The sequence below is a fragment of the Bombina bombina genome, chromosome 3 (assembly GCF_027579735.1).
Source record: "Bombina bombina isolate aBomBom1 chromosome 3, aBomBom1.pri, whole genome shotgun sequence".
Lineage (NCBI taxonomy): Eukaryota > Metazoa > Chordata > Amphibia > Anura > Bombinatoridae > Bombina > Bombina bombina.
Window position 1 is genome coordinate 816458159 of NC_069501.1, and position 17253 is coordinate 816475411.

The 17253-nt window shown below is 36.5% G+C and overlaps 1 protein-coding gene across 1 annotated transcript in view; it reads right to left on the reverse strand.

Moving 5' to 3' along the window:
* Positions 1-17253, reverse strand: part of LAMP1 (lysosomal associated membrane protein 1) — a 98164-nt gene that overhangs the window by 69869 nt on the left and 11042 nt on the right. Inside the window, exon 2 of the mRNA XM_053707764.1 lies at positions 1129-1247. Coding sequence (XP_053563739.1) covers positions 1129-1247 — 119 coding nt within the window. The remainder of the gene's footprint in view (positions 1-1128; positions 1248-17253) is intronic.

Sequence of the window (17253 nt, forward strand, 5' to 3'; positions counted from 1 at the left end):
GAATTAGATGTGAAGGAATAGGGTCAAGTGGGCAGGTAGTGAGGTGTGAGGAAGACAAAAGGGAAGCCACTTCACTCTCAGTGGTTGGGAGGAATGTGCATCATATCATCAGAGCATTGTGATACTCCTATGGAGAGTGGCAAAGGATCAATCTTGGGTCCCCTGCTAGTTTCTTATGTCTATACATCCTCCCTTAAAAAAAAAAATTCTCCTTTGGGTTCCAGTTCCATTTATATGCTGATGGTTCCCAAACCATCTTACCTCTCCTGGTATATATACACCTCTTGGATGTCCTCACACTACCTACAACTCAGTCAGTCTAAAACCGAGCTTCTTCTTATTTCCCCCTCTCCTAGGCATCCCCCATCTAACATTTTTCTTACTGTAGAAGACTATTTTTAACAACTCATAGGTGTCTGCTGTCCTGGGGTCATTTGACTCTGAACTCGCATTCACTCCACATATATAAGCGCTTAACAAATCCTGCTGTGCACACCTAGGCAATATTTCCACAATTCAAACTTTCCTTACTCAAGAAACTAGAATACTTATTTATTACCTCTTTGTCACGTATTGGATTATGACATCCTACTCCTAAATGGCCAACATTTTGTGCTTAACAGCCCTTAATCATGTCCGTGGACATGATTAAGGGCTGTTGAGCACAAAATTTTATTCTATGCATCTACAATAAATTATTTGGATTATTATTGCTGTGCTGCTGCATATTTAGTGGATTTGCTATTTGTAGGAGTTGATAGTTACCCCAGCAGCTGGTTTTCTCTACATTTGGAATGAAGTCTCGCTACTAATATTATTTCTACTTCCCTCTCTCACCTTAGACACATCTCATGTGCTATCCCTGTCCTCTGGAACTCTCTACACTGCACCATTCAGAATGTCTCATGTATACAGTTTCAGGTGCTTTTTGAAAACTTAAAGAGAAGCCAAGATTCAATAACAATTTTTTTTATTAGTCTCCTAAAAAGTATGCATATAGATTGATGATTTAGCCAAAATATTTACCAGATGTAGAAATGTTTAACAGCAATCGGCTCTATTTAAAAACACAAAAACACTCAAAGAAAAAAAAAAAAAAAAAAAAAAAAAAAAAAAGGAGTGCGTTACCTGTTTTCCAAGTGAAGTGTATCCTACAGAGAAATTAACTGAGAGATCAGCCAATATGCAAGTGCTGTTTGTACTATCTTTCACTTCAAATCTGAGAGAGGAAATTTCCTGTAAAATGCCTGTAACAGAAAAAAACACAGATTTCATTACATATTCACCGAGTGTTAAAAAAAAAAAAAAAGGAAAATATACCTTAAGGGTTATTACGTAACTATCCTTTAAAAATTCAATCCCAGATAGACTGTGCTGCCTGCGTAAATTAAATATCCCCCCCCCCCCCCCCCGTAAATATTGGCTGTGTTGCTCCATAGAGCTAAAATGTTTTAATAAAGTTCAGTTTACAACATTCATTAAAAAAATTTTTTACGTTCAATGCTTTCTAATCTTGGTGTAAAATTTTAAGAGCTGTGGATCTCTGGTTCGTGGGATTTATCAAATCCTGCAATATCCATATGCAGTCAGTGAAAGGAGACCAGGTCATGCTGCCTTACAGCATCATGTACTCAAGATAATACCTTTCATACTGAATAAAACATGCGGATAGGTGAAGAGGATACTGGTAGATCAATTGCTTGATTCCCAGACAAGACATGCCTGAATTGTTTTTTCTACTGGAATCTTTAGTAAAAAAAACAAAAAAACACAGGAGGTAATAAATCGTGTAAAAATATTTTTTTCAACGTGGCAAAGCCAAAAGACAATTTTGCGCCTTTAATTTATATAAATACTAGTCCTAAAGCTTGTGTACATGGGCCAATTTTTTTGCTCTCTCTCTTTTAAACCTTTTAAAAACATACTCAAGAGGCGTATACCTGGGCTGCATAACAATGGAAATTTTTCTAACAAAAGGGAGTTTTAAATACTTATATAAAAATAAAATATTTTGTATGCAGATTCACAATGCAGTATTTATTTGCCCAAACATGCACTTAATCAGGGTTTGAAGAGTTTGCTCAGTCTAGGAGCCAGCCTAAACATGTAGGATACTATATATTAGCGTATGTGTGTAGATGTGTCAAAAATACAGTACAAAAAAAAAATGGGATCAAATTTAGAAGTCTGCATACTTATGTATTCTAGTGCATAAAAATAACATTTTGGTTTTATTTATTTATGAATTGTTTTAAACATATTCTGCTATAATCATGACAATGACAGATTTGTCAGGTCACTAACAATTTAATAAAAAATAAAAAAAAGGAGAAAAGTGCTTAAAGGGACACGGACCCCAAATTTTTTTCTTGTGTGATTCAGATAGAGCATGCTATTTAAAACAACTTTCTAATTTACTCCTATTATCAAATTTTTCTTCGTTCTCTTGCAATCTTTATTTGAAAAAGAAGGAATCTAAGCTGAGGAGCCAGACCATTTTTGGTTCAGAACCCTGGACTGCACTTATATTGGTGGATGAATTTATCCACCAATCAGCAAGAACAACCCAGGTTGTTCACCAAAAATGGGCCGGCATCTAAACTTACATTCTTGCATTTCAAATAAAGAATCCAAGAGAATGAAGAAAATTTGATAATAGGAGTAAATTAGAAAGTTGCTTAAAATAGCATGCTCTGAGTCACGAAAGAAAAAATTTGGGTTCAGTGTCCCCTTTAAATTGCTTGGCTCTTTCACCTTCAGAAAAATAATATCTTAGCAATGTAGCACTGTATTTTATTCCGTTATGGAAATAAAAACTTCAGTTCCCTTTTAATGTGATGCTCAGAGATGCAACCTGAAATTTGGAACCTCCCTCATTTAATATTTCAGCTGTACAATCTTATTCTTCTACCTTTGATCTAATTCTGGCTGTCTGTGTAAAATGTTTCATAATAAGTCTTCATTTTTTCTTACACTTTGGTAAAAATAGAAAGAAGAAAACCATAATATTCTGATTGACTAATAATTATCCGATCAGTTAAAGGAATGTATCAATAAATTGGATTTTTAATCTGAACCTTTTTGGAACTTGTTGCTGCTGTTATTTCCAGAGTAAAGGAACTCTGGTCCATTTTGTTCAAAGTATGTGAGCCGAGTGCTTTACTCAGTGTCCAGTTTAGCTTGTGACATCACCAGAGATTTAAAGGGACATTGTACCCAAAAATTTTCTTTCATGATTCAGATTGAGCATGAAATTTTAAGCAACTTTCTAATTTACTCTTATTATCACATTTTCTTCATTCTCTTGCTATCTTTATTTAAAATGCAAGAATGTAAGTTTAGATGCCGGCCCATTTTTGGTGAACAACCTGGGTTGTCCTTGCTGATTGGTGGATAAATTCATCCACCAATAAAAAATTGCTGTCCAGAGTACTGAACCCAAAAAAAGCATAGATGCCTTATTTTTCAAATAAAGATAGCAAGAGAACAAAGAAAAAATGATAATAGGAGTTGGGTTCAGTGTCCCTTTAATGATTGCTCTGGGCTGCAGGCTGCTTATCCAGCTGCAAGGAGAGAATGTACCTTAAAGGGACATGATACTCTAATGATAAATCACTTGAAAGTGATGCAGCATAACTGTAAAAAGCTGAAGAGAAAATATCACCTGAGCATCTCTATGAAAAAAAGGAAGATATTTTACTTCAAAAGTCTCTTCAGTTCACCAGAGCAAGTGCTGTGTAAATAGTTATACTTCAGCTACTGTCCAGTTGCAGGTTAAAAAACAAACAATAGCCAATCAGCATCAGCAGTGCTGAGGTAATGCTTTGCCTTTGCTGTGATCTCATGACTGAAATTTCAAGAGATAACATAGAACTTACTTAAACTGAATTGGAAAATAACATGACTGTGCCTGCAACTGCCAGGTGTTCACTTCCTTGCAAGTCCTGGGACAAGCATCATTACTGGCTGTAGTGAGGTGTAAATACTTAGGAAATTTGAGGTAAAATAGCTTCCTTTTTTACATAGAGATGTTCAGGTGATATTTATTATCTAGTCAGCCTTTTACAGCTATGCTGCATCACTTTCATATGCATCAACATTTGGGTCTCATGCCCCTTTAAGTGACATTCCTGGAAACAGTGATCATTTGCAGTCTTGGGGACAGCTTGAGCCGTGTGACTCATGTAATCCAGCTATGCAATAACAGAGGGAGCGGTGAGTCCGGTGTTTACATGAAGAATTAGTATCGGGCTTCTGTTCGAGTGTATGCGTGGTGGGTAGGAGCGGGTGATCCCTTGGCCTATTACACTTTTTATTGACTGGGTTTTGCCTTATCCTCTGTACTCGTGTGAAGAGGGTGGGAGAGGTCAATACCTCTGTACTTCACGGGTTTTGTGCTAGTGAATCTGAGACTTTCCTCATGCTGTGTGGATTTATCCTACTGTGGTTGAGCACTTTATTCAGCCTTTTTCTCATCACAGATTTTATGTTTATTTTGCTCAGTTAAAAGGGACAGTCTACTTGAAAATTGTTATTGTTTAATACTCCCTTGCATAACAAACACGGTTATATTAAAAAGGGACATGGAACCCATTTATTTTTCTTTTATGATTGAGAATATGACTTAACAAAAGTTTCCTATTTACTTCTATTATCAGATTTGCTTTGTTCTCAAGTAATTCTTTGTTGAAGAAAGATTTAGATAGGCAGCGTGCACATTTCTGTAGCACTACATAACAGAAAATGATGCTGCCATATTGCACTTGCTAATGTATAACTGTTGAAATACTGCTGCCATATAATGCAGTAGACACTTGCTGAATCCCAAACGTACCTCCCTGCTTTTCAACAAAGGATAACAAGAAAAGAAAATTAGATAATTCAATTGGAAAGATTCTTTTTTTAAAATAGTCTGCGATATGGGGCGGCCTTCTGGTTGTTAGAAACAGGCAAGCTTATAGGTTATAAAGTATATTAATATAACAAGGTTTGTTATGCAAAATCGTTTTAAACAATAAAAAAAATAAAAAAAATCAGTGCATTATCATTTAGAAGTTTTGTTATTGTGGGTTCCATTTCAGTCCCCCAAAAGGCTGCATTAAAAAACAAGGGCCCAAAACACAGAGCTGCTTCTCCTACATAACCCCCTGTCACAGCTTGCCTAAAGCTACTGACTTGTACCAATATTACAATGCATTGTAGTCCTCTCTGGTAACCAAAGGGTTACTTGTACTCTGTGCAAGGCCCTAGCTCTAGGCACCACTGTGCCAGTGTAGGTACCAAGAGGTTATGTGAAAGGATGCCACGCTTTATTTCCTAGGGTCTTCAAGAATTGTGCCATGCAAACTAGGGTTGCACCGATACCATTTTTTTAAGACCGAGTACCGATACTTTTTGAAAAATACTCGCCGATACCAATTACCGATACTTTTTTAATGTCATGTGACAGTGTCCCAAGCACAATACAGAATAATGATTTAAGATAGCTTCTTTATAATTATGAAGAACTGTAACTCAAAAGATATTATGAAATAATAAAACAGTTTTATTTGCTTGTTGTCACAAAGTTCTAAAAACTCGAAGAAACTTCACAGAACACGTTTATAAATAAAAATATTACATTCAAATATATTCATAACAACAACAATAAATAACAAATGTAATATCACAACCAACCAAAAGTGCAATGCAGTAAAAAAATATACCAGTGCACTGTTTAAACAAGGGGAACAACACTATGGGCTAGCTTACATTTGACTGGTAAGCTTTAACAATGCTCACTGCATGTGCAACTCCATTAAAAAGTCTATTGAGTTGGAAATGTGAACAGAGCATTGGTAAAGCTTACATATCAAATGTAATCTAAATCTAGTCCTATTATTGTAAGATGTGTGTTCATAGGATTTAACTTAATTTTTTCTATGAACACTCTTCCTGCAATTATATAAGCTAAGGATGTTCCTCAGAGTACAGTATGTTTTGAGCATAATTGTGCAAGAGAAGAACTAGTAGTATAACAGGCCATCTAGCAATTATAATAATTTTTGAAAAGTTAGTAGCAAGTTCTTTTTAAGGAACAGAAGCATCTCTGTATGTTCAGCTATACGTCTGTTTCTGATATCAGTAATGTCGTTTGATGCTAAGCTGAACAGTCTCATTTTCAGCACTACTGCATGGAGCAGAAAGATCATTTTGGGCCATTTTAACCAGAGCTTGAAATCTCAGTTTATTAACTACCCAGTACTTCAGGGGTTTGTCTGAACAAGGTACAGTGATCTCTCTTACAATAATACAATACAACAGCAATTTGTACTGGAAGAACAGAAGTGAACCATTTTTAGTTTAGTCTCCACTACAGCTTAAAATGAAATGGGAACATGCAGTTTGAAAAAACTCCACAAGATAGAGTATGGGTAGGAAGTGCAAGTATCGTTTTAAGTATCTGTGCATTTGCACGAGTACAAGTACTCATGCAAATACTTGGTATCGGTGCAACCCTAATGCAAACATAAAAAATTACTCCCATTTTATAGTCAGTGTGACAAATCCCATAAACCACGACTCTTACAATTTTACTTCTGGATAGTTCTTTACTTTTTTGGTTATTCTACATATATCCACACATAAAAACACCCTTGTACAGCTCCTAAAATAAAAGTTTTGCTGGTTTTTAAGTTTGATATAAATGTGTTAACCCTTGTGAGAAGTGTAGTTTTTTTCCCCACTGTTAAATTAAAAAAAAGTGAGAGAGTCCACACTAGAATTTTTATTGTTTAAAAAGATAGATAATGCCTTTATTACCCATTCCCCAGTTTTGCAAAACCAACACTGTTATATTAATATACTTTTTTATCTGTTTGATTACCTTGTATCTAAGCCTCTGCAGACTGCCCCCTTATTTCAGTTTTTTTGTTTCCAACAGAGATGGATTTTTAGCCAATCAGTACCGACTCCTAGGTAACTCCACAGGAGTGAGCACAATTACATTATATGTATGTATGTATGTATGTATGTATGTATGAACTAGCGCTCTAGCTGTAAAAATCAAAACAAAAAAAAAAACCTGTCAAAAAGCCTTGAGATAAGAGGCGGCCTTCAAGAGCTTAGAAATTAGCATATGAGCCTACCTAGGTTTAGCTATCAAAGAATACCAAGAACAAAGCATATTTGATAAAAGTAAATTGAAAAGTTGTATAAAATTGCATGCCCTATCTGAATCATGAACGTTTAATTTTTACTAGACTGTCCATTTAACAATGCTTACTTTATACATTATTCCTATAGTTTTAAATTAATAGCTGAAACAATGGATAAAAAAAAAAAAAAAATTATATATATATATATATATATATATATATATATATATATATATATATATATATATATATATATATATATATATATATATATATATATATATATATATATATATATATATATATATATATATACACACACGTGTGTGTGTGTACACGTCGCGTAAATAAAAGCTTCTATTGCTTATCCTTAAGCCCAGCGAGTGCTGTCTTCCATTACCTTTATCTCTACCTGCATTCAGCACCCTGGCAACTGGACACCTGTTTGTGCGAGTGCACCAGCCTCTGAATGAAAAATATATATATATATATATATATATATATATATATATATATATATATATATATATATATATATATATATATATATATATATATATATATATATATATATATATATATCTCAAGGACCACTGCATACAAAATCAGTCACACTGTACCTCTAGGAACACTGCTTTTTGTTCCGGTGTGAAAAAAGTTCCCCAACAGTAGAATAGGTGCATTGCGCATGCACTAATTCCAGTTACGAGTAAGTTAGAGAAATTACAGGGATCAGAAGATTATGATGTCACGGATGATGAAAAAGGGGCGGAGCCAGGTGGACATTTTCAAACGGCAGTGGCAGCAAAAGTAAGTGATTTTACTTGCAAACTGAATCTGTAAAAACTGTGCTATATTTGTAAAAAACGATCTATGGCAACTTTATAGATACAAGTTAAAACTGTATCTAAAAGGGTTGACTGTCCCTTTAAATCCTTAGTAAACAATACATCTGGTAAAAATGAAATGTTCTTTAAAGGTGTAAAAGTTCCTTGTTATTAAGGGCAGCAATAGAGTGAGCAAAGTAGCAGATTAATACACCAGGCTACGGCATCTATTTGTGTCACAAGTCTTTCTAAACTGCTGCCTGTAGAGGGTGCCAAACAACTTTCAAAAAAAGATATAAAAAGTCTACACACCCCTGTTAAAATGTCAGGTTTCTGTGATGTAAAAAAATGAGACAAAGACTTTTTCCACCTTTAATGTGACCTATAAACTGTACAACTTGATTGAAAAACAAACTGAAACTTCTAGGTGGAGGGAAGTAAAAATAAAAAAACTAAAATAATATGGTTGCATAAGTGGGGATGTAGCTGTGTTTAGAATTGAGCAATCACATTCAAAATCATGTTAAATAGGAGTCAGTACACACCTGTCATCATTTAAAATGCCTCCGATTAACTCCAAATAAAGTTCAGCTGTTCTAGTAGGTCTTTCCTGACATTTTCTTAGTCGCAACCTACAGCAAAAGTCATGGTTCGCAGAGAGCTTCCAAAGAATCCGAGGGATTTCATTGTTAAAAAGGTGTCAGTCAGGAGAACGGTACAACATTTTTTCAAAGGCATTAGATATACCATGGAACACAGTGAAGACAGTCATCATCAAGTGAAGAAAATATGGCGCAACAGTGACATTATCGAGAACTGGACGTCCCTTGATGAAAAGACGAAAAGAAAACTGGTCTGGGAGGCTGCCAAGAGGCCTACAGCACCATTAAAGGATCTGCAGGAATATCTGGAAAGTACTGGCACTAGTGGGTAGTAGAAAACTCTCCAGCCAATGTAAGGGTTAGAAATGTGTGCAAGAGTATAACAGCGCTTAAAGATTCCTTATCTAAGACAAAAAGAAACATACAAAAAACATACAATAAAGTAACTGTATGGATGTGGTTACACAGTCTTGTAGAATATAAAGTGCAAAAGATAATGCAGGATTAGAAAATGTCCACAAATATTCTCTTAGGTATTCTTTAGTAATGTAGATCCCCTTACCAGAATTTACCTCAATCTAATGAGATAAGTTGCTGCACTGGAAGGGGTATTCAAATACTGGTACAAGTAGGTCCACTGTAGCGAGGGGTGACTTACAGATCTCATCCACCTCTTGGAGTATGTAGTAAGGAGTAGATTCACATCCAATACTTTCCTCCCAGGATATTCAGATATGCCATCCACCTCTTGGAGTACGTAGCTTTACATTTTATTTCCTATCTTGCTGAGTCTGGTGATTCACACACTCTGCACCAGACTCAGCAAGATAGGTGGATGAGATCTGTAAGGCACCCCTCGCTACACCGGACCTACTTGTACCAGTATTTGAATACCCCTTCCAGTGCGGCAACTTACCTCACTAGATTGAGGTAAATTCTGGAAAGGGTATCTACATTACTAAAGAATACCTAAGAGAATATTTAAGTGGACATTTTCTAATCCTGCATTATCTTTTGCACTTGATATTCTACAAGACTGTAACCACAATATTCATTTTTATAACCTTATCCATACAGTTACTTTCTTGTATGTCTTTGTATGTTTTTTGTCTTAGATAAGGAATCTTTAAGCGTTGTTATACTCTTGCACACACACACATTATATATATATATATATATAATTAGAGCTGCAACAACTAATCAGTATAATCGATTATGAAAATAGTTGTCAACGAATCTCATAATCGATTAGTTGGTTTGCAATTAGTTGGTCTGTGCACAGCATCAGCTGCTTTACTCAAATGAGCTCCTGCACATGGTATTGTGTTTTATGGTTATGCCCTTAGCCTAAAGAACATCTACAGACATTTTATGTTTCACTTTTTTAGGACACTATAAGTTTCTTTTAAGTTTACAACTACTCCTGTCTTATGTGCAACCCAGAAATAAAATAGGAGTCATAATTTGTATTGTTTATATAAAATCAGGTGATTTGGGACTATGCTTTGCATGATTATAGTGCCGAGCTTGTTATTTAGCGCTGCGGAATCTGTTGGCGCTCTACAAATAACCGATAATAATAATAATAAAATTTACACCTAGCCTAGATTGATGGCATTTGTTATATGAATTGATGTCACTATTACCCGTTTGCACAATTTTCAGCGGATCGCTTGCTTTTGCTGATATATGTACTCTATAGATATGTGTAAGGCTGTGCCCTTTTACTGATATATAGTCTTTAGCCCTTTTGCCTTTTTTTCTTCCTATTATTAATTGGAATATGTACCAAATTCAACCTCTGTAAGTATATGTGAGGATATAAAAGCAACAACGGGCGCCAACATAGTGTGAATCAGTTTACATCAACTGAGAGATAAAGTATAAGAAATATACTCACAAGTGGAGTGGCACCTTGAATCAACAAGGTGCGTGCAGGCAGGCTGACATTCAAAACCAGCAGTCAGTACGCTGGAGGTCTCACCCGGGAAACCTATGGATTGATGAAAACAGGTGTGGCTTGCATCAGCTGTGCGTCGTTTGAGAGGCCGGAATACCAGTGGAGAGGTGCAAACAACTGTGAATACTTTCCCCAAACGATCGTGTTTGTACAATCAGATTTGATCCCAAATGAACTGATGGTAGTCCAAATAAGGAAAAGTGTTTAAAATCCAACCAAATATGAAATCAATAGGACATCAGTATAAAATAGCAATGAAACCGGGTCTGTATAAAAACAGAATATTTTATTTGCTACGCGTTTCTCAGTCCGTAAAGGACCGTTTCCTTTACGGACTGAGAAACGCGTAGCAAATAAAATATTCTGTTTTTATACAGACCCGGTTTCTTTGCTATTTTATACTGATGTCCTATTGATTTCATATTTGGTTGGATTTTAAACACTTTTCCTTATTTGGACTACCATCAGTTCATTTGGGATCAAATCTGATTGTACAAACACGATCGTTTGGGGAAAGTATTCACAGTTGTTTGCACCTCTCCACTGGTATTCCGGCCTCTCAAACGACGCACAGCTGATGCAAGCCACACCTGTTTTCATCAATCCATAGGTTTCCCGGGTGAGACCTCCAGCGTACTGACTGCTGGTTTTGAATGTCAGCCTGCCTGCACGCACCTTGTTGATTCAAGGTGCCACTCCACTTGTGAGTATATTTCTTATACTTTATCTCTCAGTTGATGTAAACTGATTCACACTATGTTGGCGCCCGTTGTTGCTTTTATATCCTCACAGATTCATTGATCCACTACACCGTGGACACAAGCGGAGCAAGCCTTTTTATCACGAACTTTTGATTGCTACCATATCCTTTTTTTGAAGTGGACTGTCCATTGTCTGTTTCCACTTACTCTTTTTTAGGTCTTGGACTTTTCAAGTACACTGGACACTGGGAGTTTCACCTATACATATTTATATGTTCAAATTGCACAAGTGTTTTGTTATATGTTTATTTTTATATTTATTTTTATATATATTTTTCTCTCTCTTAAGCATTTTTTGCCTTAAACACACCACAGTGGTTGGTGTTACCATACACCGAGCTAAGTTGCTAATTCGTTTATCAACCAATTTTTTGTCTTTATTTGCACAACATCCACTTTTCATCTAAGCAGATACACCACGATTTTTACACCATCACTTGTTTCTGTAGTAGCGCGTCCCCTTAGTTTTTTCTTCTATAGAAATCACTTTACTATCACTCTGTAAGTATATATCTGTTATTTTAAGAGTGGACTAGATATTTCCCCCCCCCTAACCTTATAGATGGTTATTTACCATTGCATATAGATATTCAATATATTTTTATGTTAAAATGAAGTCCAGGCTTACTTTGTTGAGAGGCCCCTTGCATTGGTGGAGAGCTAACAAAGATAAATAGCCCACCTTGGTGAAATTGGCAAAACCCTATTTATGCATCCCAGGCAACTCAACACCATCTGAGCGCTCTTCTCTGCTGCAGGCAAAAAGAGAGCCAGCCTCAGCCAGAAGCATGTTGTCATGTTGACATTTTTGCAATTCAATGCAAAGTTTCTAAAAGAGTGAACAACAGAATGTTATTAACAGTGGTAGTCTACCTCTTTCTACTTCTACCTCTTTTCAAACAGTTTGTGGTGTTTTTTTGCTTAATTATAAAAATGTGATCTGCTGCTTAAAAAAATTGGACCAACAGTTGTGTTAATGTAAAGTTTTAGTCTGAAGTTTATATTTATAACACTTAGTATGTGAATTTTACTTTAAATATCAGATTTAATTTTTTTTATCAGATTAGTCGAAAAAATAATCTGCCGAATAGATTATGAAAATAATCATTAGCTGCAATATAAATATATATTAATAAATTTCATTTGAACGGTTATCTGAAGACCAGTAAGTGCTTTTTTCAATTTTGCTGATGGATTTTCCTACAGAGCACCCTGGCAGTTGATGGTAGCTGGTGAGAGTGCATATACCCCCCTTCTTTCCCTTTTGGATATATAGATATATATTCAATTTACACCGTTTCAGAATAACAACCTTTTTTCCAGTCATGTGACTTATTGAAAAGCATTAAGCAGTGCATTGATTAAAATAGCCAGTAGGTGGAGCTGTCCGCTTGTGTTGCAGCAAAGCAAGCTGAAATTAATCAGTTTAACCAGACCTGAGCTATCGAGCAGATTTCAAAAGGAACAAGATCTTCCCGTCTATAAATCAGTCCAGATTGGAATGCATAGAAAGAACTGTTTGCAGAAAAATGCAAGTTAAGTCTGTGTTGTGTGATAATTTTATTAGGTTTATAATGCTGTTTAGCATTTAAAGTCTTCATTTCAAAGCTTTAAAAATAATGTTTTAGGTGTTACTTATGACAATTTTGAGAGGGGCCTGGAACCTATCTCCCTCACTTCCCATTGACTTACATTATAAACTGGGTTTAAATTTACAACCATTCCTTCTGGAACCTAACCCCGGCATAAACTGGTGTATATGAGAGATAGAGATGATAGAGATACACAAAGAGAGAAGCGCTCTACCAGGAACGAACAACAGCTCATCAGCTAGTTCTATGGCTATTTACCACCCAGAAGCAGCCTCTTTTAGACCAGTGTGATTTTCACAAAGGAAAACTTTCCTGAAGTATATCAGTCTGATCCCGCCAATTAAGGTCAGTCCAGCCTCGAAATACCAGGCAATTCTCCTCTGAACAAGGAACATGACAACCCCAGACAATCGTTTCGGCCTCCTATGTCTAAAAGAGGCTGCTTCCGGGTGGTAAATAGCCATAGAACTAGCTGATGTTCGTTCCTGGTAGAGCGCCATACATACATACACACACACGGAGGGGAACTGAACTCTCATACCGGACCGGGTACACATCCCATGACCCTGTGTCAGGGTTTTTTCCCCTGTTGTGTTTGCCATGTGCTGCTGGCAGCCATTTTATTCACCTCTCTTCCTGACTATGGTGCATTGTGGGGGATGCTGCTCAATTCCTGCACTTCCTTTTATGGCCAGACTGGTGTGCATTATCCATGTGAGACAGGATGCAGTCTCAGAATTGTGATGTCATCATTTATTATTTAAAGGGCCTCTGTTCAGTATGCTTTGCCTTTGTGTTGTCTCAGACCTGTTTGCGAGAGTTCCTGTGTATTACCTGGTTGCCTGACGTCCTTCCTGGTTCCTGATCCCTGGCTTGTTCCTGACTCTGCCGTTTTCCTTGTTCCTGATTCCGGTTCGTCTGACTATTCACTTTGGCTCCTGACTCGGCTCGTCTGACTACCAGCTCTGGTTTTGATTCCTGGCTTGTTATTTAATTTGTGGACTTTTTATTATTTTTTGCTATTAATAAAGGTGTGATTATTTTTGCACTTCTCGTCTCAGTCTGATCCCTGACACCCTGCAGCCCTGGGTGCCACTGGCACTCACAAGAAGCTGTGCTGTCCCCAGAGTCACAGGCAGATAACCCCAGGCAGGTCTGGGTGCAAGAACCATAGGGAAAATTACAAAACAAATTAATACAACACACAGAGAAAACCCAGCACTCACTCACTCACTTCCGTGTTTTGTATATGTCTAGGGTGATTACATATGCCTGTGCACCCTTCCCTTGTTCCCAGTTTGTTTGGATTTTAAAGCTTGCATTGTGTGGCTGTTTTAGGGTCCCAGGTATTGGAAAGGACCTTGACGAGGTACCTGGGGGGGCTTGTCCCATTTGGCCAGATGTGGTAACTAACCTTTCCATTTTTGCTTTTAAATCTTAGCTGAGAGCTTGTAAGTGAGTGCTGGGTTTTCTCTGTGTGTTTTATGTATGTGTATACATACACACATCCAGTGGATATAAAAAGTTTACACAACCTTGTTAAAATGTCAGGTTTCTGTGATGAAAAAAATGAGACAAAGATAAATCATTTCAGAACTTTTTCCACCTTTAATGTGACCTATAAACTGTACAACTCAATTGAAAAACAAACTGAAATCTTTTAGGTAGAGGGAAGAAAAAAAAAAATATAAAAATAAAATATGGTTGTATAAGTGTGCACACCCTTAAACTAATACTTTGTTGAAGTACCTTTTGATTTTATTACAGCACTCAGTCTTTTTGGGTATGAGTCTATCAGCATGGCACATTTTGATTTAGCAAGATTTGCCCACTCTTCTTTGCAAAAACACTCCAAATCTGTCAGATTGCGAGGGCATCTCCTGTGCACAGCCCTCTTCAGATCACCCCACAGATTTTCAATCGGATTCAGGTCTGGGCTCTGGCTGGGCCATTCCAAAACTTTAATCTCCTTCTGGTGAAGCCATTTCTTTGTTGATTTGGATGTTTGCTTTGGGTTGTTGTCATGCTGAAAGATTAAATTTCTCTTCATGTCCAGCTTTCTAGCAGAAGCCTGAAGGTTTTGTGCCAATATTGACTGGTATTTGGAACTGTTCATAATTCCCTCTAGCTTAACTAAGGCCCCAGTTCCAGCTGAAGAAAAACAGCCCCAAAGAATGATGCTGCCACCACCATGCTTCACTGTGAGTATGGTGTTCTTTTGGTGATGTGCAGTGTTGTTTTTGCACCAAACATATCTTTTGGAATTATGGCCAAAAAGTTAAACTTGGTTAAATCAGACCATAACACCTTTTCCCACATGCTTTTGGGAGACTTCAGATGTGTTTTTGCAAAATGTAGCCTGGCTTGGATGTTTTTCTTCGTAAGAAAAGGCTTTCGTCTTGCCACCCCATAGCCCAGACATATGAAGAATACGTGAGATTGTTGTCACATGTACCACATAGCCAGTACTTGCCAGATATTCCTGCAGATCCTTTAATGTTGCTGTAGGCCACTTGGTAGCCTCCCAGACCAGTTTTCTTCTCATCAATTGTGGAGGGACATCCAGTTCTTGGTAATGTCAATGTTGTGCCATATTTTCTCCACTTGATGAGGACTGTCTTCACTGTGTTCCATGGTATATCTAATGCCTTGGAAATTCTTTTGTACCCTTCTCCTGACTGATACCATTTAACAATGAGATCCCTCTGATGCTTTAGACGCTCTCTGTGGACCATGGCTTTTGCTGTGGGATGCGACTAAGAAAATTTCAGGAAAGACCAACTAGAGCAGCTGAACTTTATTTGAGGTTAATCAGAGGCACTTTAAATGATGGCAGGTGTATGCTGACTCCGATTTAACATGATTTTGAATGCGATTGCTTAATTCTAAACACAGCTACATCCCCAGTTATAGGAGGGTGTGCAAACTTATGCAACCACATTTTAGGTTTTTTTTTTCTTCCCTCCACCTAAAAGATTTCAGTTTGTTTTTCAATTGAGTTGTACAGTTTATAGGTCACATTAAAGGTAGAAAAAGTTATGAAATTTATCAGTCTCGTTTTTTTTACGCAATTAATAAAGTTTTGTTTTATGTCATTAATGTAATGGACTCAACATGTTTATGTATTTTCTATTTGAAATCATTTCGATCAGTACATGTTTAGGCCGATTACTGATGAGTCACTTGATGATCAGATGACTGAAGGACTAAAAGGTCAGAGAGGATTTCAATACATAGATAAAGATAGTCAGTGTTGAAAACAGATTGGTGAGAAATGTTGTTCTATAGACTTGTTCAGGTATACGTTTAAAATAAAAAAAAAAATTGTTAAATCTTATCTCTCAATGTATAAGCAAAAAGAAAAGTGACAGTATACTAGCACTCTTGCAAAAAAACAATTATTATTATGTAAAATGGCAAGGAGAGTTACCTTGAATAGGTTAAGAAAATAAATAAAATATAACTTTTATTCTATCCAGTTAATATATACATATAAATGTATAGTGTAAATACATACAAATAAGTGAGTGTGTGTGTCTTAAAACTTAGATTAAAATTGTATATAAAAGGGACAAATATAGACAAAAACTTATACCAATATATAGTTCTGAGCCCCACACAGTTTCAATGCAAACTCAATTATGCTCAAAACTGCAGAAAATTATCTACAAAGGGGATTGACCCCATCAACAAAATTAACTGAGTAAATGCAGTAAAGAGCAGGAGTAAGCACCGGTCTGTGTGAGTGCCAGTAAGCCCAATATGAGGCCCAACCAAAAGTAATTAATTGCAGCTATATAAGTGGATAAAAGTCCCCTAAGCACGCCTGATGCGCATTTCGCCGTTATCACAGTTTTCTCAAAGGCTAACACGATCCGGGTCTCTCTCCTAGCCTTTAAATGTAACATAAACCAATCAAAAGTGGAGTGTGATTACACACCCACTGATTCAACCTATCAAGTTAGTTGGCTCTCATTGGATAGGAGCCGTCATGTGATCGCACCGTCATCTTATCAGAATAAATACATCATCTGCGATCAGAATCGAAATACATAAGAAATGTCATATTATGCTTTTGTTCTCAAGCCAAACAAAGTCTGTAAATGGCTGATGCCATAAATGTCTCAAAATTAATTAGACAATGCCGCTACCATTTACACTCCAGTTACTGAGTGCCACATAATCTTTCCCAACACGTTACACTTGAGTAAAGAAGAGAAACATTTGAGAATAGCTGCAAGTTCAGCCAAGTACACTCCCAAATAGATGATCCTATTTAGACCAATAACCCATTAATTTGGGCTGTAATCTAAGATGTTCAGTTTGATAGTATGATTTTATTTTGGGAAGTTAACCGATTATAGAGGTCTTATCA